Source organism: Pimephales promelas, chromosome 6 (assembly GCF_988280905.1).
Source record: "Pimephales promelas chromosome 6, fPimPro1.hap1.1, whole genome shotgun sequence".
NCBI classification, from domain to species: Eukaryota; Metazoa; Chordata; class Actinopteri; order Cypriniformes; family Leuciscidae; genus Pimephales; species Pimephales promelas.
Genome location: NC_142774.1, coordinates 39780690 through 39804430, shown reverse-complemented (window position 1 = coordinate 39804430; position 23741 = coordinate 39780690). Strand labels below are relative to the sequence as shown.

Below are 23741 nucleotides of genomic sequence, written 5' to 3'. Positions count from 1 at the left end.
TTTTTCCATAACAGATTAAAATTAACAGCATATTTTATGCCTATTTTATTTTATTCATATTGTTAATTCCCCATTTCACATCATGATCTTGATCACCATGTCAGGGTTTATTTCTGTGTTTCTGACTGGCTGGTTGTTAATTATCACTTATACGTGCATGTATGTGATGAAATGTATTATGCAAATTTGAATGCATGCTGGGTATTTTCACTTTAGTTTTTTTTTTTTTTTTTTTTTTTACACTGACACATTTAGGCTTTAAAAGTGCTGCATTAAAAGTGATAAATGATGAAATGTATTACAAAGTATATAATGCTATTAGAATACAGAATAGAGTCCAGAACCGCTCATATGCATCCACGACTGATGTGAATGTTTAACTTTGACTGATGTGACGACATATTTGATTAACCATTGAGAGAGAAACATTCAGTTTCAGCACAACATTACATCAAATCGTAACTCAATAGATGATTTGTTTTTTTCCAAATCCAGTCTTTATGGGACTGAGTGTTCACACTGAGAGATTAAATCAGATTGTGTGTTCAGGACGTGTGTAGTAACAATGAACACGCTGCCAAGAGACAACATGCTGATAGAACGAGAAAGATGACAGAAAGCTTCTTATGTGCATTATTAGCCTGGGAAAACCCAGACAACTTCGGGCAAATTTAGATTTGAAAGTTAGTTACTCATTCAATCACTCATTTCCAATCCGTCGAAATCGTGGCACCAATCAGAAACGTTGGGGCGGGGTTTACACGATGACGACAGCGCTGGGATTTTGAAGCAGATTTTGTAGCAGAGATTACAAACATCACTCGTTCAAATCAGCTATCGCGTCTGTTTTAAGCAATTTGAACATTTCCTTTTTGTTAAGAACAACACTCGGAGATGTTTCACCACTCTGATTGGTTTTAGGTTCTTTATTCAAGTATTTTAGTGTATATGGCTACAGCTTTAAATATATTTTATTGGCATTAGCTAATTCAATATAAAGCACAATAAATCAACTCTACACTAAACTCTTGGGCTTTCTGTGGGACAGTTCTCCATAACCTCTAAAGCCAATATAGAGATGACATTCAGATTGCTTCATTACTTCTCAGAAGAGCTCGCCGGGACCTCATCAGGTCAGCCAATGGGATTTCTCCGCACTGAAGCCAGAGCTCACAGGCAATCTGGCACCAGGGCTGGGGAAAAAGAGAAGCAGCAATAAAGAGTTTTGTGACAAATATTTTTAAAAAGTGTCCTTTAAAGGCCAGCAATGATGGGAGGTTTGAGAATGCTATCTTCTGCAGGCACCGGCCGCTCAGAGTCGCAATGAAGTAATCTAAATGCATTCCGGTTGTGATGCGCTACACTTTGAGCAGGCCTTTCATGGGGCTTATAGAAATGTCGGCTGTGTCAAAATGATCAATAACCCCATTAGCTAAGCCAAAGAGCTCTCCGAAGACGCCGTGCACCCTGCCCCTGCGCACATATGAAGATCCGGTACGAGGTGCACGGCGAGATTTTACTGCAATGCAACTGGCCAATTAAAACTCCCACCACAGTTGCATGAGACTCCCTGAAGGAGGTTGAATGAAAGGATGAAACGTGGATTGTTTTATCTTATTGTAAAGGTATTTCCTTTTACAAGAAGGGTTTGAAGAATTGATCTATTAACGTATCAACAAACGTGCAAAAATGGTTGCAGCCCGCAATTTGCAGCCCTGCAAGAAAGCCTGTACTTGTTTATTGTCTACAATCACACATTTCTGTGCAAATCATATGAGATGCCAACGCGTTCTCATCCGAGGGCCCTAATATAGTGACAATTTTGAAATTTCGTCTAAATCCGACGCACATGGCACCCTTTAGCGTTAATTTAACACGCTCAGAGCTTTGTTCGGTTACGGTAGGTTTAGTTATGGGGTAGGGTTAGGGTTAGACCACTAGGAGGCGCCTTCTGGCCCATATATATCTGTGTCTCATGTTGACGCTAAAGGGTGCCATGTGCGTTGGATGTAGTTGAAATGTCAAAAGTATCACTATATGACGCCTTGGTATGAGAACGGGTTAGAGATGCAATTCTTATGTGATTTTACTCCAATGCGACTATTTACCACGGACATTTTCTCACCAGTGAATTGTCATTATTCAAACCGATCTCACGGCAATTCATACGAATTTTACGAGGTGGCTAATTCGTAACAATTCGTACGACCTCACTCGTACAAATAAGTATGTTTTTGCTAAATCGTACATATTTTTGAGTTGGCCAATTCGTATGAATTTGTACGAATGACCAACCCCTGACCCCACCCCTAAACCTACCCGTCACGCTGGTGATTCAAATTCTACGAGTGAGGTCAAATGAATTAGATACTTTTTAATCACTCGTACGAATTGGCCGTGAGATAGCGTTGCAGAAGGAAGGAGTGAAATGTCTTCTTCCCTGGTACATTGGCATCTGCATGTCATATGAATATAGTTTAATGGGCTTTATTATTTTCAAATGTCAAAAGGTCACGTAGCTCACGTTTACAAGCAAGCGTCTATATAGTAACGGTAGCCTATTGGCTACTGTTTTACATAATGGATATGCTAATTTAATTCAATGTTTGTGTGGTAGATAACAGCCATGTCGTCAATAGCATAATATCAAGCTACCATAGATGAATTTGCAAATTTAAAAAAATCGATTTGCATTACAGCCTGAGGCAAGACACTTTCACCAGAAAAATAAGTAACAAACATGACTATCAGCCTGCAGAGAGAGGAGAGTTATTCTGACCGATTATTTTGTTCATCTTATTGTTCATGTATTGTTTACTTGCAAGAATGTAGTCCCTACTAGAGCCAGGCCGATATTATCAGCCGATATTAGGGGCCGTTCACATATCGCGCCTAAAAACGCGTAGAAAACGCTAGGCGCACACGTTCTCCTTTTTCCAAAGAAGCGCTAGGGCGGTTGCACTCCGGAGGCGTCTGTCGTTGCTAAGCAACCATCAGCTGCGCTCTCCATTACATGAAGGAAATTTCAGCAATGGATTTCCACCACCGAAAAACCTTTGCTGTAACTCTGTTACAAGATTTATTTACTCAGAAAAGTAAAAAAAACGCCACAGTGTTTGGGTGCACCCCATACTACAAAAACGCAAGAACCATGGGGAATTTCACCAGCTGATTCAGGAACTCCGCCTGGACAATGGGAGGTTCAAAGCCTATTTCAGAGTGGACAAGGACCAGTTTGATTATATTTTAAGAAGAGGTAACAAAAATGGCGAGGAAACTGATTGGTTGACGTGACACGTGACCTATGGTGCGCTTGCGGCATTCTGAAAAGTTGAGATGTTTTTATCTCGATGCGGCGCGGACGCGCCTGGAAAAAACGAGCGCGTCGCACCGCGACCGCGCCGCTTCCATTATGAGCGCGCATACCGCGCGCCTAGATTTGAAATAACGAACTTGAGCGCGCAAAAGACGCGATATGTGAACCGGCCCTTAGGCATTTACTAAAATATCGGTATCGGCAGTTAAAATGGCCGATAAATGAATATTTCAAAAATAAAATAAAAACGGACGAATCACGCTTCAACCATGTCATGAGTGTTGGAGTTGTATAGTTTTTCCACCAGAGGGCACTCTACACCATCCCTGTTGGCAACACTCGTGTATAACGCGCCACACATCCTGCAACCTGCTGATCCAGCCAGAGTCGGGCAGAGAGAACCAGTTATGCATTATCATATTATTTTAGTTAAAACTCACAATTAACTACAAATAACTAATGTTAGGGAAATCTGTTAATATTTTTTTGCGCGTTTCTAAAATAAAAAATAATAATAATATCGGCCGATATATCGGAATATCGGATTTTAAAACCAACAAATATTTGTATCGCATCGGCCTTCAAAATCCTTTATCGGTCGGGCTCTAGTCCCTACCAAACTCAGTAATCAGTAGACTTTCACGTCTCGAGCTGGCGCGAGCTGCCCACCCCGGCTCTACGGGGATGCTACGGGGGTGTTAAGCGCCCTCAAAAGAAAGCAATGCAGTCTACACTGGATGTCAAAACAACACGTTACCAACAGTAAACCGATCGCCCGCGCGCTCTGTTTCTGATGCACTTCACATTTGGTTTTACTTGCTGCTTCAGCCATGACAGAGGTATAAAAAAAAAACACTCGTTGGAATTTGAGGAAGTGGGGGAAGTGATGTATGCCATAAAGCAGTCGAATTTTGTAGTTCTTTTGTGCTCGGGTTCGTACCCGCACCTTGAAGTTACAGAGTGCCAGTAAAAGCGATACAGACACTGTCAGGCTATGGCAGACCTGTCATACAAGTCAATGTACCATCTCAAGAGTTTTATTATAAATATTATAATATTTAATAGCAAATATTATAAAGGTTGAAAAAACGACATAGTGCTGCTTTAACGTAACAATTGCAGTCCCACTTTTTACAGTACTGCATATATCACAGCGTCTTGTCTGCATAACTAGACAAATGCTGACATTCTAGTAGACCCCCTGGCAAATCAAATGTCATGAAAATCAATTAGCGCCAGTATAAACTATAGTTCTCGATGATTCACAACCTCCCGACTGAGAGATGCTTTGGTTGTTCTGCTAATGCTGGGGCATTATTTCCTTATGGTGTGTGTGCTTATCTATCCGCATTCATGTCTGAGAGTAATAGAATAATATAAAACCAGACCACAGCACAGCAAACCGTGAGTTTGGGTCATAATCTGTGCATTATCTCGTCTACATGAGCATTCATGCAGGTATGATGCATTAGACCAGTACGACCATCACACATAGATAACCATGAGACTGAGGTTCCCTTTGCATAAGCACTAATGCAAGCAAACAGAGCCTTTCTGGTGTGTCACACACAGTCACGTATCTCCTAAATCCCTCTATGTCTTGCCCCAGCCACACCTTTGACAGATAACAACAGCTGGAGAGACACCATTTTAAAGCCGTATCTGCATATCTGATGACATCTTGCTGAATCCTCTTGAGTAATTAATACGTCGATGCCCGGGACAACTAGCTGCTTATCTAGCGACACCTCGGGGCAAACGGGACGCCTCCAGGATTAGGCTGATTTGTAAAGGGAGTAGATGCACCTCCAGGGATGACCTCACAACACACCGCAACACACAACACAGGCCACCGGCGTGACAGGCCTGACAGCACAGGAAACTGATGGCCGCTCTGGGACCTGAGGGATCAAGGACTTTTTTTTGGGAGATGTACGAGTTAAACAGCTGTGGAAGAAACACGAGGAATCCGGAAACAAATGAATAGATTCTGCATATGTGGGATTGAAAATTATTTGTACACTGTAAAAAAAATATGTTCATGATTTGTAATCACAACATTTTTCTTTCGTCAAATCAACTTGTGGTTCAGATAACATAATATTTTGAGTTTCTGATGATTAAATCAATCTCCTTTATTGTATTAACTAATTTTTTTTCCATTTCAACTTAAAATTTAGGCAACAAGGTTACTTCATATTTTAAAGTTAAACCAACAATATATTGGTTATTGAGATTCAAGATCTGTATGAGTGAATTCAAACTATTAAAAACTAATTAAAAAAAATGTTCATTGATAAAAATAATAAATGTAACCATAAATATTGCTTGTGTAATGAATCTCATGAAAACTGTCAAGAATGTCCATTTGACCCCCCAAAACATTGTATAATGTGATAAAAAGTGCTATATTATTTAAATTGTAAACAGTATATTTGTAAAACATAATGGTATGTACGCTAAATTAATTAATAATGATGATGATTAGTGAACATGTTGGGTTTTTTCTAGTGCTGCCAAATGATTAATCGCGATTAATCGCATCCAAAATAAAAGTTTGTGTTTACATAATATATGTGGGTGCACTGTGTATAATTATTTTATATATAAAAATATAAACACATTCTTGTATATATTTAAGAAATATTTTCATGTATATACTGTATACAGATTTATATTTAATTTATATTATATATAAATGTACATATTTTATATATAATTAATATTTTTTTCTTAAATATACATGCATGTGTGTGTATTTATATATATATATATATATATATATATATATATATATATACACACACACACAAAATAATCATACACAGTGCACACACATATATTATGTAAACACAAACTTTTATTTTGGATGCGATTAATCGTTTGACAGCCCTAGTATTTTCATTTAAATAATGTAATTTGGAGGGAAAATATGACTGAAAAAATTCTTGTTGGTTTAACTTGAAAAATTAAGTAACCTGGTTGCCTTAAAATTGTAAGTTAATAAAATGAAGGAGGTTAATTTAATCATCAGAAACTCAAAATATTATGTTATCTGAACCACTTAAATTATTTAATTTGATTTGGCAATAGAAAAAAATGTTGTGATTACAAATCAGGAACATTTTTTTTTTTACAGTGTGGTCATATGGTTTCAAAAACAGACATAACTAATGTATTTAAAAAGTTAAATTGCACAGAAAATGCAAGTTCAGTGACTTATTTTCTAAAATGCAAGGGAGAAAAAAAAATCTTTTACTGGATATGAGCAACGAATGATATTAAAAAAATCAGATTAATGTCACAGTCGATAAGCTTTCCCTGCTCCCGTAAATGTGTCATTAAACATTTATGATTTGTGAAAAATAGCCCCACTAAATCTAAATGGCAACAGAGGAGGTAAACACCATAAAAGCATTCTGGTACACAAATAAATAGCTGAGACATTTTCAGATGTGCAGATGTCTTAAAAGCGGCTTCGCTAACAAGACGGACGCAGTCATATTTGGAAATACCGAGCCGGAATGTTAAATGTTCTCTAAACGCGGCAGCACTGTTATTTTGAGCCTGATTTGTTTAGACTGAAACAGTGTTTGATGAAACGACTGTTGTTTGCTTTCCCTAAGTGTTCTTTTCACTGTGTGAAAGTTCGCAAACAAAGTTTACTGGACCTCGGACTAAATGCCAAGTTAATCAACGAGGCATTTGAAGAGTATGCATGGTTCATAACATGACACAATCAATCAATAAGAGCAAGAGATGTTTCATGTCTGACTAGTGGAGGGATTTTAGACCAATGAGATCTCACGGTGGGCGGGGCTAGTCGGGAAACGTGTATAAGATTCAGAACATTGCGAACATTTCCAAAAATTCAGTTTTCATACCCAGCTAGATCATAGTCACGCCATGTTCAAATTTTGAAATGTTTCAGCTTACCTCAAGGGCATCCAAGATGTAGGTTAGTTTCAAGTTTGATATTTTTAGGTCAAACCATTCTTGTCTGTCAGTCATATAATGGAGGTCTATGGTCACCACCTCAAAGAGCATGCACAGAGAAGTCCAAATTAAACATGATTTAATGACTCGTGAATGTAAGTACACATTGATGGCCTAAGACACGAAACGAGCAGTTTGTGTGAGAAAACGACCAGTATCGTTTTCACCTCTTGTAACCACAGCCACGTCCAAGTGATCCGAGGGCGCGGGCGCTATAAATACCGTTCGTTTTCTCACACAAAGCGCTCGTTTCGTGTCTTAGGCCATCAATGTGTACTTTCATTTACGAGTCATTAAATCATGTTTAATTTGGACTTCTCTGTGCATGCTATTTGAGGTGGTGACCATAGACCTCCATTATATAGACCTCCAAAATTGAAAATACTGTGGAGACAAAGACACCTACATCTTGGATGCCCTTGAGGTAAGCTTAAACGTACCAAAAATTAATTTCAAAGTGAACTATCCCTTTAATTTAACCATCAAAACATAAACTATAGTAGAAGTAGGAATAGTTCACCCAAAAATTATAATTAGTTTTTTCATGCACGAGGACTGTGGCCATCAAAATAACAAGAAAGATCCAGTACAGTTACAGTTATGGTGTGAGGAACACACTAAAAATGTAAGGAGTTATTCACTGAAAATCTTGAACTGCTTACTCTTACATGCAAAATAATACATGTAATGCTGACAAGAGAGTAATTAGATAACAGTGAACTATATCTTTAAGGCAAATACTTCATAATATGGAAGTATCTTGTTGTTTAGAGGGACTCCAGATGGTGTTCCCTGTGTCCTAAACACAAGGTCATGTAACTCTGATTGACTGAAGACAGCTGTCTGCCCCTTAATTACCTCACGGGACACAAACACACATTTCTTTCACATTTCTGGGCTCACAGTCTCATCATCGGCGCTAGTCCTGAGAGAAAAGGTCATATTGACCGTCAATGTGTCCGCGGTGTGTACAAATCACCATCAGCAGTCTAATAAGCACATAAACATTCACACAGCCGCATGCATCCAAATGCAAACAGTGAGAAATTCAGACACTGAGGTCATTCATGAGTGTTTTCATAATTATGTGAGGGCTGAGAGCACTTAATAGAAACTTAACAAGGTGTGCGTGTAGTTTGTTGGTGGTACCATGGTAAAACAGTGGAATTGCATGGAGAATACCATGTCCGAAAAACCATGCAATATGCAATTTTCATATTAAAGGATTAGTTCACTTTTCAAAAAACTTTTGCTGATAATTTACTCACCCCCATGTCATCCAAGATGTCCATGTCTTTCTTTCCTCAGTCGAAAAGAAATTAAGCTTTTTAATGAAAACGTTCCAGGATTTTTCTCCATATAATTGACTTCAATGGGGTCCAAACGGTTCAAGGTCCAAAAGACACATTTTTAGTACAAACTGCAAACTTGTTCAAAGGCCTGAAGATAAATAAGGGTCTTATCAAGTGAAACGATCACTCATTTTTAAAAAAAAAAAAAATAACAAATCTTTTTCCGAATCAATTTGTTCGTTTCTTTCGCCGAATGAACCAAATGACTCGGAAAAAGATTTGTTCATTTTGTTGAACGAGTTCGAACAGGAGAGTGTGTTACAGAACAGAGCAAGGCGAGCGTTTGAGCTTAAAAAAATTAAACTTTGTTATTTATTTATAAAACGAGCGATCGTTTAGCTTGATAAGACCCTTATTCATCGTCTGGAATCGTTTAAAGCCCTTTGAACAAGTTTGCAGTTTGTACTGAAACTGTCTTTTGGACCTTGAACCGTTTGGTTCCCATTGAAGTCAATTATATGGAGAAAAATCCTGGAATGTTTTCATCAAAAACCTTAATTTCTTTTCGACTGAAGAAAGAAAGACATGGACATCTTGGATGACATGGGGGTGAGTAAATTATCAGCAAAAGGTTTTTTTCAAAAGTGAACTACTCCTGTAGTCTGGCCGATAGCCAGAGTAGGCTACTAGAATACCATTAATGATAAAGAGTAAAGACCATACTGAGATTCAGCTCAGTTTAATCATGCATGTGTCTGTATCCGTTCTCACTAGAGCTGTGGAAACCGATTGCGGTCCGTACAGATCTGGTTATCTCTGCTTCAGTTGCAAGACTTCCCCAACCCAAGCCAAAGTTCTGTCAGCATGGACGGCCCAGCAGCCAATCAGAACCCAGCATCTGTCATCCAGCCGACTGTGCCAAGCCATCGTCTCGGGCAGCTCGGCGCTCACTTGATGAAACTCAATAAAATTGATCCAGAATAAATGAACAGGGGTAAGCAGCCAGAGAAAGATCGCTCACTCCGTTCACCTGTGACAGCCGTGACCTGACACATCTGTCCTGCTCTTTTTCTCCAGCTTGCTCGCTTTTATTCCTCTGAATCTCTTTCTCAATTGCTTATAGTCTCTTATTGACCTTCTTTGTTGCTGCTTTATTTTCCTTTTGCATGCATGCTTTCTTTCTTCGAAAACCAGGCATATGCACACACACACTCAGTCACTGTATTCAGCCACTCATTATCATGAAATAAACCCAGACGTGAAGCAGAGGTTAAAAAGAGACCCTGCATTCTCCTCAGTTCCACCGAGCTTCTGCTGTTTTGAACACAAGAACACATCTTATGTAAAAGCCTCCTGAGGACAACATCCGATCCGGGTCAGGTGAACCCAAAGCCAGTCTCATTATACTGGGCTTCCTTAGTTGGCTAGTTTTGCACATCCCTCATATGGGGCATTTGAAAGGTCAAAATCACAAAGAAACTGAATGTGAGCACAGAATCAGAATCAGGCATTGGGTTTGTGGTGTGAACATGAGCTTTCAATCCCGCTAGGATTTCACGCACCCTTTTTAAATTCTCAAATTCTGTTTGCAACAAGAAATATTCAACGCGTTCTCATCCCAAAGCGTCATATAGGACGCTTTTGCAAAAGCGTAAATATCCAACGCACATGGCACCCTTTGACGTCTAATGAGACGCTTCGGTTAATGGTTAAGTTTAGGTAAGGTGTAGGGTAAGGGTTAGACCACTAGGGGGCGCCTTCTGCCCAAATATATCTGCATCTCATTTCACGTTAAAGGGTGCCATGTGCGTTGGATATTTACGCTTTTGCAAAAGCGTCTTATATGGCGCTTTGGGATTAAAACGGGCTCAAATATTATTGAATTAGATCAGTAGGAGTGAACTTATTTATATAAATTTGGGTCAAATATGGGCAAACCCAAATGTTGGGTCAAATATGGGCAAACCCAAATGTTGGGTTAAAAATGTCATTTAAAATGTTAACCAACTTCAACTTTCACTTTAAATTGGGTTTTATTTGGGTTTGTCCATATTTGACCCAAATTTGGGTTGAAACAACCCAGCATTTTTCACTCTTAAAAATGCTGGGTTGTTTAAACCCAAAGATGGGTCAAATATGGACAAACCCAACCATTGGGTTAAGTCTTATATTTATTTTTTTAACCCAATAGTTGGGTTTGTTCATATTTTGACCCAACTTTGGGTTTAAACAACCCAGGATTTTTTAGAGTTATGTGAAAAATCAAGAGTAAATTGTAGATGGGCATTGCAGGCAACTTGTAACTTAAATGAAAGCTTATTAGAAAGTTGGGGAAAAGTTTGGATAGATGGATGGAATGATGGATCTGAATGATGTTAGAAAGTAGGGGACGGACGGGCGGGCGGGCGGGCGGACGGACGGACGGACGTAGATAGATAGATAGATAGATAGATAGATAGATAGATAGATAGATAGATAGATAGATAGATAGATAGATAGATAGATAGATAGATAGATAGATAGATAGATAGATAGATAGATAGATAGATAGATAGATAGATAGATAGATAGATAGATAGATAGATAGATAGATAGATAGATAGATAGATAGATAGATAGATAGATAGATAGATAGATAGATAGATAGATAGATAGATAGATAAACATTTGCTCAAGTGTTTCCTTTAAGAACAGTCTTCGGTCTGGGCTCTGGTGCTTGTCTCCATGGAAACCGCACACAAAGCAAACAAAGAGGCCGTCGGACACATCAAGAGTCCAGACACTGAAATTAACTCTCAATCAATTTGATTGGATGGTGACCTTCTTAAACCCACAGCGATCATTCAAACATTCACAAGTACTCGTTCAACGCAAGCTTAAGGACCCTCGTGTGAACTTTGACCCATGTCTCAGGAGGTGCTCCTGCGGGCTTCTCCGCTAACTAGCATGAAGCATCAAGCACGATCTTGTAGCCGCCTCAAGCCTGACATGCTCTGACATCTTAATTGCTTTTCAGTGTGCGCACTGAAGCGCGTGAGACGTATCGCAAATGAAGATTTGTTTGGATTTGCGTGTGCGGAGGGACTGTGGCAGAGGGGGACATGTTTTACTGCTAAAGCTTTGAACTCCAAATGGGCAGGTATCAATAATTCACCCACAAACAGGCTGGTGTGGCTGCATGTCAATGATCGGTAAATAATTCAACCTGTGGGTGATGGGACGTTCATGCTGAGTTATTCCAATGCAGAAACACTGTTATGATGATCTGAAATGCATTCGATGAAAGAAAAGAGAAGTATTGCTTGTATCGTAGAAAAATAAACAAATGGATACAATTGAGAATTTAGATGCTCACCAAGGCTGCATTCATTTGATCAGAAATACTGTAAAAACAATACTATTGGGAAATATTATTACAATTATAACAACTGTTTTCTTTGTGATTATATAGTAAAATGTAATTTATTCCTGTATTTTCAGCATCATTATGCCAGTCTTCAGTGTCACATGACCCTTCAGAAATCATTCTAATATGCTGTTTTGATGCACAAGAAACATGTACGATTATTATCAAAAACAAAAACATTTTCAAAAAACATCTTACACTAAACTGACATTTTATTTACAGTGACTACATTTAAAAAAAGGCATTTTTCATGAAGGGTTAGGGTCACCAGCAATAGTGACTCGAGTCTTTTGAATCGGTTCACTGTTCACTGATTCGTTACTCGATCATTTCCTCATTTTACACAATTACACCAGTAGTTTGCGATAAATGAGCATATTTGAGGTTTTAGGAGTCATTGAATCATGAATTCATAATAGCATACTATTACCGTTCCTATTTTATGTTTGAAATACTAGTATATGCTATTCTGAATCCCGCAAATGTCTAAAAAGACTTAAAGTCCCCATGAAATCAAAATGGACGTTTTTTTTGGCTTTTACTGTGCGTTCACACCAGACCAGACATGAATAGCGCGTCAAATTCGCGCCTGCCGCGTCTAGTTATAAGCTTGACCACTTTGAATCTATTCGTGTGTCAAGAGCAAAATTGATGCGTGTAATAACAAGTTTGAAGCGAAATTTACGCGCGTCAGAATCGAATATAAAATAAAATATTTGCTTTGTCGTGCATTAGAACCAGGCATTTAGTCATATAACAAAATCATTTATTGAAGCATCCAGATCCTTCACCACGTGAGCAAGCAGCTAGGCTCCTGATTGGTTAACGCAGCGTGAATTGACGCCAAAGTTCAGATTTTTCAAATCGGACGGCAGGCGCGAATTCGTGTCAAACACGTGAATGCACAAATAGCACTAACTAAATCATTAAACGCGCCAGACGCTCAATTCGCGTAATTGCGTCTACCGCGCCATGCTCTACGCCTCATTCGCACAGCAGGAATTTTTACGCGCGTAACGCTTCTTTACATTGACTTAACATTGAAATCACTCGCGCCTGACGTGCTATTCCGGTGTGAACGCACCATTAGAATGAACATGTTAGCATTAAGGTCATCTATAAGCTAGTGTGCTCCAAAACAACGACAAAATTCACATTAAGAAGGTATTAGCATTCAACTTACAGTCAGCCACTTCCACCAATATGGATTTTAATGACATCACTCTGCACTCATTAGCTTCTCATTAGATTTTCTGTCCAATCAAATGCTCTCTAGAAACTGAAGCTCCGCCCTCTTACATTATAAGCAGACGCTGAAATGAAGTCTGGTTTCACGTTAGTGTCACGCGAAGCGCCACAGCTCCGGTCCAGAGACACGATACATAGAGCGGATCGTATGACGGAGTCGCCGCAGAACAGAAAACGTATCGGAACATTTGAATTCTTTAAAGCGATATGGAGGAGAAACTATAAGGAAACTGTAGCTTTACTGAGCTCAACGGCTCTGGCCGTAATGTGATTTAAAATGCTAAATTTTATATCACAGCTAAATGCTATTGGCTAATTTAAAAAGGGGAGGAGCTGTTCGATATGCCCCGCCCCCATCTTCCTGTTTCAGAGGAAATTACATCAACGCATTTCAAGGCGTTTCAAGGCAGGTGAATTATTGATTGATTTGTTCTCTTAAAATATTCACTCAAACAGAGTTAAGAGCAATTTTCATTCAAGAACAATTTCGCCATTGGCACCTACACCAATGAATCTTTTGCAACCTATTTGACTGAGTGTTTAACTTTGCATGAACAGAAACAAAGCGGAGTCCACATAAAGCAAAACGGATCGTGTTGACAACACTTAGCCGAGGTAAATCTCTTCGCAAAGCTACTGCGCTGAATCGTGCGTTTTCAGGAGGTGTCTTTGACCAGAGCTGGAGTTAAATCAATGGTTCCACACGGGGGAAAGAGTCTTCATTCAAATTAGAGAAATTGATTGGTTACCATTGCCATTTACATATAAATGAGAGCAGTTATCAGCGCGTCCACTTGTCTGAGTTTCTTGACAGCTCTAACTTTGCTGAACTCGTTTTCTGAATAGTCTCCAGTCCAGAAGAGAAACCGTGATACATGCACGAAATAATAAATTAGCCAGCTATTATGCGGGAAATTACATTGAGAAGCTGGAAAAACTTTCCATCAAGTTTCAAGGGGTGTGAAAATGATGGAAAAAAAAAAAAAAAAAAAAAAACAGTTCAATTTTTGGTGTAAGCATTATAGAAGAAGTATTGAAAGCGCAATTACATATAAACAAACTATGTTAGTAAAACTCTGACCAGGAATAATGATTGGAATATAATGCTCCATTTTAGACTCTTTTATGATAAATCTGACATTTGCACTCGTTCATTTTAAATTGTAAACGTGAATGACTTCATAGTGGTTTACTTCAAAAAATTAGTTTTAACAGCAACCTTACAATGTGCGCCGCCCTATCCCTGTATCCTGTAATTATATTTAAAGGCCTATAATTACACACAGACTTTGATAGTCTGTTACAATGGTAGACGCATAGATCCACGGCTCACACATTAATGCTCTCTCACAGCCATATGAAAGCATCTGATCCGATTCCGGATGATACGCTGCAGTGACACATCACAGATGGTGTGGATCAGTACAGGTCAACAAAGACGTCCTCAGCCTCTGCTCGGCATGCTGGGAACTCTGAGCTCCAAGATGCTAAATTAAGATGCAGATCAGACTCAATGCATTCAACCCCTCCAAGCTATAGTTTTCCCACTTTCATAAACGAGAGGGACGTGAACATGAGAGAACGAGGAGTCTCAGAAAGAAAGCGAGACATAAAGAAAGAGACACAGACAGAGAGGGTATGACTCGCATTGTGATTCACTGCAAAATTCAGAAGTAACAATAAACCTGCCATGCAAAACTATTGTGTCAAGTGTGTCATTTCACATTAGTGGCAAGAAATGGAACTGCAAAAATAACGACACCAAGTCTCTTTCTGGTGGATAAAATCAACATTAGTATGTTGAATATGGCTTTGCTCTTGCAAATATGCCACTTTACAGATATGTTTCAATGTCTATATAGCTATTCATTTTTGCATCAGTTTTCAACTATTTTCGGACCTCAAGAAGAGTTGCTGAAATAAAGTTTGTAAAACTTATTGAGAGCTTTTCTTTCAATCGAAGGCTCACAATTCTATTCTATTTTGTAAAAATCCAATTGCACTCAGTCAAAACTTTCTGCTGGCCCTTCATCGCTTTTAACATCAAAGAAATAGCACACTTCACCTTTAAGAAAGATGCAGGATCTGACACGGAAAAACTCATTTTTGGACAAAGAGAGTAAAAAGAACTGGCACTGAAATCACCCCTCCTGGACCAAAATCCCTGCATTACAAGGCAAGCACACATCTTTTACACAAATGCTGTGTTTTTTTTTAAAAAAGATTTGTGGGTTAAAAGAGAGACTATGGGCTTCTCTTCCTGGGTCCGTGGGCTGAGCTCAAGGAGAGAAGCTCATTAGCCCGATGCTCTGGGCAAACAGAAGCTGCAGGGTGGCTTTCTGCCACAGGCAAGTTGTATTGAAAGCTTGTGTCGGCTTTGGGGCGCTCGGTATCATGGGTAATGGTTAGCCCAGAATATTGACACCATAATCCCACTGCATTCACTCATTGATTCTGCCCTGGAAAAAAAGGACACACTACCATGGTTATAGAATGTATGTTTTTTATGTTTTGACAATGTGCTATGGCGATACCACAGTATTCCTTGAAATATGTTACTTTGAAATACACTATTATACTAAAATGTTTTTTTTACCATGGTACTTTCAAAATATCATAGTAGTACCAATAGTGAAGACACAACGAAAGTGCTGTGGTCATGTACTTGTGATATTTACCATGGTACCATGTACTGTACTCTGGTATTTATATGGTAATTTGTTGATGCTAGAGGTCAGAGGAGAATGGGCCGACTGATTCAAGCCGATAGAAGAGCAACTTTGACTAAAATAACCACTCGATACAACCGAGGTATGCACTATGCAGCAAAGCATTTGTGAAGAAGACAACACACACAACCTTGAGGCGGATGGGCTACAACAGCAGAAGACCCCACCGGGTACCACTCATCTCCACTACAAATAGGAAAAAGAGGCGACAATTTGCAAGAGCTCACCAAAATTGGACAGTTGATGACTGGAAAAATGTTGCCTGGTCTGATGAGTCTCGAGACATTCAGATGATAGAGTCAGAATTTGGCGTAAACAGAATGAGAACATGGATCCATCATGCCTTGTTCCCACTGTGCAGGCTGGTGGTGGTGGTGTAATGGTTTTCTTGGCACACTTTAGGCCCCTTAGTGCCAATTGGGCATCGTTTAAATGCCACGGCCTACCTGAGCATTGTTTCTGACCATGTCCATCCCTTTATGGCCACCATGTCCCCATCCTCTGATGGCTACTTCCAGCAGGATAATGCACCATGTCACAAAGCTTGAATCATTTCAAATTGGTTTCTTGAACATGCCAATGAGTTGACTGTACCAAAATGGCCGCCACAGTCACCAGATCTCAACCCAATAGAGCATCTTTGGGATGTGGTGGAACGGGAGCTTCGTGCCCTGGATGTGCATCCCACAAATCTCCATCAACTGCAAGATGCTATCCTATCAATATGGGCCAACATTTCTAAAGAATGCTTTCAGCACCTTGTTGAATCAATGCCACCTACTGTAGAATTAAGGCAGTTCTGAAGGTGAAAAGGGGTCAAACACAGTATTAGTATGGTGTTCCTAATAATCCTTTAGGCGAATGTATATATACATGATGTGTATTGTATTTCAAGTAGCTATGTTTTATTGTTTTAGTTTAACCTTGGGTAGTACCATGGTATATGTCCAAAATCAATTTCAAAGTGCTTTTGATAGAGAGTACATTACTCTTTTTATACCAATGAATGTCTGATCTGCTGAAGACTCCTCCCGCTTCTCTCCTGAAAGAGTTTTTCATTCAGTCAACGGCTCAAATTCTAGAAAAGGTCAGTAAAATGTCCAATTCAACACAGTTTAATTTCTAACACTCATGTTCCACTGGCCCATAATCGGATATCATCACATCTAAAGTCACAGCGTCCCGCCCGACTGGTCCATCTCCACAACAGGAGGAGGTTTCTCAGACTCCCTCATCAAGGGACAAATTGCTCTGGACATCATGTGCCAAGAGTCCCGCTGAACGCCCACGAGAGATCTCTCTGAGGACCAGTGGCTTCACGCTGAGATTCCCAGCAAATCTTCTCTCTGTGTCCGGGTTATCATCATCATCACCATCAAGGAGCCCACTTTGTCATCTTATCAGAGATTGAGACGGCACCCCGGGCCATGAAATGATTATGATTCGACGCAGAAAGACTGAAGCGCTGGAGAGAACCTGCTATGAGGAAACTTCTGAAAGGCCTCCTCTAAAGGTCTCTTTCAATGACAATATATCCCTCTTTTTCTCCATCAACACGGTATATGGTGAGATGGCCTTGATTATTAAGAGAAATATATTAAAAAGGACAAAGAGTCTGTGCTTATCATACTTGTACAGACATACTTATGTCTACCAATTTACTACAGGCCAGGATATCTTTACAGCTGTTGATTCATACCTCACATCGTACAATCTGCCCTACACAAATATCGTCGCTTGCTGCCGCGATGATGGGTAGAAATAATGGATTTGACAGCCGTTTGATGGAAAAGGCTCCAGACTGTGTAATTTTCCACTGTATGATACATCGCCAGGCAAGCGCCAGTAAAAATCTGTCCAGAGACCTTGGTGGCACACTGGCAACAGTTGTAAAAGTCATAAACTACCAACCAGGGATTATTTGCACAACTGTGTGAGGATGAAGGGTCCCAAAATCTACTGCTACACATGGAGGTGTGCAGGTTTTCATATGTCTTTAAGTGTTTGTGTGCTTTCTAAAACTGCAGGATAAATCAACACACACTGTTTTAGCAGCTGACTGATGTGTTCTGGATCAAAACTGCATACCTTGCTGACATATTCACTCTTTATAATGAGACCAACAAGAGACCGCAGGGCTCTGAGTCAAACATCTTGGAGTGCAAAGAAGCAATCGATGCTTTTATGCGCAAGCTGGAGTACAGGGCTGGACAAATGTCACAGGGGCATTTACAACACTTTCCACTATTGCTTCAACATCCTGCGGGTACCGTGAGTGCATCGTTGCGCGTCACATGAGGAATTAAAGTCCTGCTTTGCAGATGTTATCCAAGGAGTCGTGGGTTATGGATCCGTTCACATCCAGGCATATTTTGGCTGTGAAGATGAGCTCGCTGTACTACAAACTGAAGACTACTTCCAAGAGAATGGATTTGGATTGGATTGGATTCAAAAGGCTGTTGTAGCACCTAAATTCCCAAACTATGCCATAACAAAGATCATTCTTCCTTTCAGTTCCACCTACCTCTCTGAGACGGCCTTCAGTGGCTATCAAAACAAAGTCAACAACAGACTGGAAGTTCACAGTGATTTTAGACTTGACATTCCATCACTAGTCAAAGGCATGCTAGCTCAAGGTGGACATTAGCGTCATGTGTTTACGCTGGCGTTATGATTAGCCTTGTAAAAAATAAGGATCTGTGCATGCATGCAAGTAGGCAGCATACAGCATTCTACTGTGCATTTTTAACATTACGTCATAACATTCAGTATTCTATGTTTAAATTAGGGCTGCCAAATGATTAATCGCGATTAATCGCATCCAAAGTAAAAGTTTGTGTTTACATAATATATGTGGGTGCACGGAGTATAATTATTTATATATGCTTGTATATATTTAAGAAATATGTTCATGTATATACATATAGATGTATATATAATTTCTATTATATATAAATATTTCATATATAAATAATATTTTTTTCTTAAATATTAGGGCTGTCAAACGATTAATCACGATTAATCGCATCCAAAATAAAAGTTTGTGTTTACATGATATACAGTATGTGGGTGCACTGTGCATAATTATTTAATATATATATATATATATATATATATATATATATATATATATACACACACACATGCATGTATATTTAAGAAAAAATATTATTTATATATAAAATATTTATATTTGTATATAATATAAATTATATATACATCTATATACAGTATAGATGAAAATAAATATATACAAGCATGTGTGTGTATTTATATATATATACACAAAATAATTATACACAGTGCACCCACATATATTATGTAAACACAAGCTTTTATTTTGGATGTGATTAATCGTGATTAATTGTTTGACAGCCCTAGTTTAAACACAAAATCCTGAAAAAAGAGAAACAACTGTGTTTTACTAGTTGTGTAAAAATGAAAATATTAGGTTTAAAGGAAACATTTTGAAGTTGAAAGGAACATTTCCTGCATATTCATGTAATAAAATGTCATTACAAACTTAAAACTACATTTAGTTACTATATACAGTGTGTGAGTATGTGTGTTTATGTGCATAGCATTATGGGGGGAGGGGTCACAGATTATTAAATATGTACATGGGGGGCCTCCAAAGAAAAAGGTTGGGAACCACAGATCTAGACCGTCTCATTTCGAAGGCAGCGTCTACAGAGGACGCATTTGTCGGCAGCATACACACATCATTTCAGTAAATTAACCTTTACATGCCATTGATGCATGACTGACAAATGCGAATCACATTGAGTTTATTAGCTTGTTTACTTTATGACTGTTAATGGATGGGAATTTTCCAGCCTAAATATTTTTTGAGCGATGAAAACCTTACTTTTCTTTAGGCTGGTGGATGATAAAACAGGTGCAAAAATCCTGTATAATAGTCCTGAAATTCAGGAACTTGAAGGTGATAACACTTTATGACAATACGTCTTGAAGCATATCCAGCAGGAAGGGAAGAAAGTTAATCTATTAGAGTAGGACAGCACTATCAGGCTTCAGGAAGGTAAAACATCATTGATTTGGCCAGCGGGCGGAACAGGGATAGAATAAACACCAACGTGTTAAGACTGAAAATGGATTTTTAAATATGTATTCATTGATTTTCTGGTCTCTAAGTGTTCCGTGGTGACGTGTTATTTTGCAAAAGAGAGGGATATGAAAAGAAGCATAAACTAATTTGCCTTCAATCGTATTAATTAAAGCAAAACATTCAAGTGTGAGTCAGCGTTTGAGCTTTTACTGTCCTCCAAACTGAGAGTGATGACAATAATAATCTAATCAACACACAGACGTTTGTTTGTTCGGGGAACATCCGTACTTTTGGCTCTGGAGGTGAGATGGTGACGTTTATTTAGCTGTGCAAAAGAGGATTTTTGTAATAATAATAATAATAATACATTTTATTTAACCCTTTATGACCTGCCATAGAACAATTCCACCAGAGTATATCTTTCTATTTTTACCTGCTGTGCTGTTATTATTTTGTGCATTTTCTCAACATTCCCATGTCTGTAATAAATCAATAGTAACTAGATAAATATCTCAAAAGTGCTATAAACAAAAATAAAAAAATCTAGATATTTTATTCCATACAAAAAAAAAGGATAAATGTCAACCTTAAACTTGTCAATGTGAAAAATGTGCATAAAACAATTTAAAACTATACAGAATTGATTTGCACTGTTTACACAAATTCGTTTTTTAAGATACACATTTGTGGTCAAACAGATAACATTTTGCTTTTGAATATTGATTGAACATTGAATTGGTTAAAATATAAAATAAATAGACCCTGTCAGAACATTTAATAATAAAATAAATATAAATATATAAATAAAGCAGATGAGCAGACGGAGAGTTCAGCGTCATCGGACGCAATTAGAATTTCCAAAATCTCTGCGTCCGTGTACTTTCGTTTAGACATAACGTTGTGTGCGCTGGGGTCATAGGGCACAGAATGTGACATGTCAGTGAGCCATCAAAAGACGTAACTATCAATCGCAGATCTATGTGTGCAAAGACGTGCAATGCATTTTTGCTTTAGTTTTTTTGTAAACGCATATTACGCAATTTGTCCAGACTCATTAGAGGTTGAAAAGAGGTGGTTGGAGGCTTGATCTGAACATGTTACATCTCTGGTTTTCTATGCAGAAAGAATGATTGAGCTAGCCATTTGGTTTCAGTTTCTATAGGCTCTTAAACAGACACACGCAAACCGGAGTGCCGGCGCTCCCGGCGTTAATGGCGCCTTTCAACACCCAAGGTCACTTCTCAAGCAATGTACAGGTCACTGCATAAGAATATGAAATGAATATGTGGGTTTGGCAGACAGGTAAAGTTGGGTGTCATCCGCATAACACTGAAAAATTAATACCATACCAAGGGGGAGCGTATAAATAATGAAAAGAAGCGGGCCCAAAACAGAACCCTGGGGAACACCACATGTCACTGTAGATATTCTTGATCTAAAACCTTTTAATTAAATACGCCGACAGTGTCCAGATAGATATGACCTAAACCAAGACAAACAGAGCCAGCAATACCAATAGAAACTATTTGTATAGCTTTTAAATCATGAATGACATACTGAAAAGCGTAACTGATATTTCAATCATAGAAAGTACATTTTATAATTAGATAAAAGCACCAAATACTGGTATCCAAAGTGACTTGTGTTGCATTCAATGTGTGCAATTTATCAGAACATGTATTTTCTCGGATCCATATCCATGACCTTGGTGTATCTGGCACTAGTAATGCTAAGGTCACAGTTTGAATTCACAGGGAATGCATGAACTGAAAAAACTGTATAACCTTAATGCAATATAAATCACTCGGAATAAAAGCATCTGCCAAATCTAAAAGTAATTCAAATGAAACTTCAAATATCTACACATTCTTAAAATGTACATGATACACTAACATGAGAAGCAAAATAGCATAAGGTGTTTAATTAATTAAGACTTTTATATAGCTTTTGTTTTCTAAAAAAAAATGCATCAATTGTGCTTCAAACTAGAAAAACCCAATTGGCAGACATTGTGTAGGAAAACTCTGAGACTCTCTCCCAAAACTGGATCTAGAGCGCATACTAAACATAAATCCAAATTATGTGAACAACGTATAGTCCAAGTTCTCCTTTCAGAAACATTTGCTGTCCAGAACAGGCTGCTGTTAAAACCTATGACAGATTACAGTAATAGATAATGCGAGGGATGACATTTATAAAATAAACAGCTCCATAAATTGCTGGTAATGCCAATGGTGGATGTGTGTCCTCCCCCCATAAGCGAAACACACCATCTATCTGCAGCACTAGCATGTGGATATTCGATTAAAACACAAATAGTGTGATTAAAACCACAGTACACATATTTTACTGTGCTACCGTGGTTTATTATGAGCAAAATAGCATTAGCAGTCACAGTTTACATGAACTTAAATCACACTATACATAATAATTCAGAAATAGAAGGAGAATTGGACATGATTTCATGCAAAAGTTCATTTAGGCTAATTCAACTTAAGGTGAAACTAATATGCTATATAGACTCATTACATGCAAAGTGAGGTATTTCAAGCCTTTATTGGTAATAATTTTGATGATTAGAATATTGTGAAAAGGTTTTCATATCTGTAAGCCATAATCATCGAAATTATAACAAATGCAGGCTTGAAATATCTCACTTTGCATGTAATGAGTCTATATAATATATTAGTTTCAACTTTTAAGTTGAATTACTGAACTTTTGCACCATATTCAAATTTTTCGAGTTTCACCAGTTCATAAAACCACATCTGAAATTCGACAACTAATACACCTCTTCAACCCATCCAAGTTAGCGCTGTACTGAACACACACACTGCAAACCGTGCTAACATGTTTTATGCACACAATGCCATAGTTTCATACATCCATGAGCAAAGCTAACGAGATCTGCTCTGATCTGTTGGCCTGAAACATTAGCAACACATGAAACGGGATCATCAAGGGGCTTGTTCAATGTTTCATTTGATGGTTTTTTCCTGGCGAGGCTCACCTGATTGATGTGCTTCAGTTTATCAATGACCTGATTGATCACCGGGTCGGCCTCCTTCACTTTGACTTCTGGGTTTTCCGCCTGGGCTTTAATCCCGTTGCCAACCACTTGCAGAGTGTAGCTATAAAGACAAAAAAGGATCAAGAATGAGAGCCGTGAGTGGGTGTCGTTTCTTTGGATTCATTTCCAATTTTTTCAGTGCTGAAGCTTTGTTGTTGGCTTGATGAGGAAGGCCTTACATGAAGCAACTACATATATCAGCATAGCGAAGAAAAAGGCGTGAAGAAACCCTGAATAAAACCCACAAGAGAAGCCTGAGATGAGACAAATAACTCAAGCCACACTAAAAACGCGATAGGACCTCAGGCTGAGAGACAGATTGGGGTTTATGTGGGGCAGAATGGATGTGCGCTGTGATTGGCCGCAGATAAGACGCACTAGTGCAGAGAAAGCACTGCTGACAAATGACATGAAATATTACAATTCTTTATGGGTGAATTCGTTTTACATCAATGCTGGAATCTGCCCATCCTATTGAGACTCACCTTGAGAAGGACACATAAAAAGAAAAGCCTTCAAACAGTGAGGACAAATATATGAATAGCAAAACGCACTGTGGGCACAGGTTATCAACTCTGTTTACAGGCAATAAAAAAACATCCTTACGGAACTGGA

General features: G+C 38.6%; 1 protein-coding gene across 2 annotated transcripts in view; it reads right to left on the bottom strand.

Moving 5' to 3' along the window:
- Window positions 1-23741, bottom strand: part of gpc5a (glypican 5a) — a 176985-nt gene that overhangs the window by 61545 nt on the left and 91699 nt on the right. For both annotated transcript variants that reach the window (XM_089132551.1, XM_089132552.1), the window contains exon 6: window positions 23067-23187. In XM_089132551.1, coding sequence (XP_088988677.1) covers window positions 23067-23187 — 121 coding nt within the window. The remainder of the gene's footprint in view (window positions 1-23066; window positions 23188-23741) is intronic.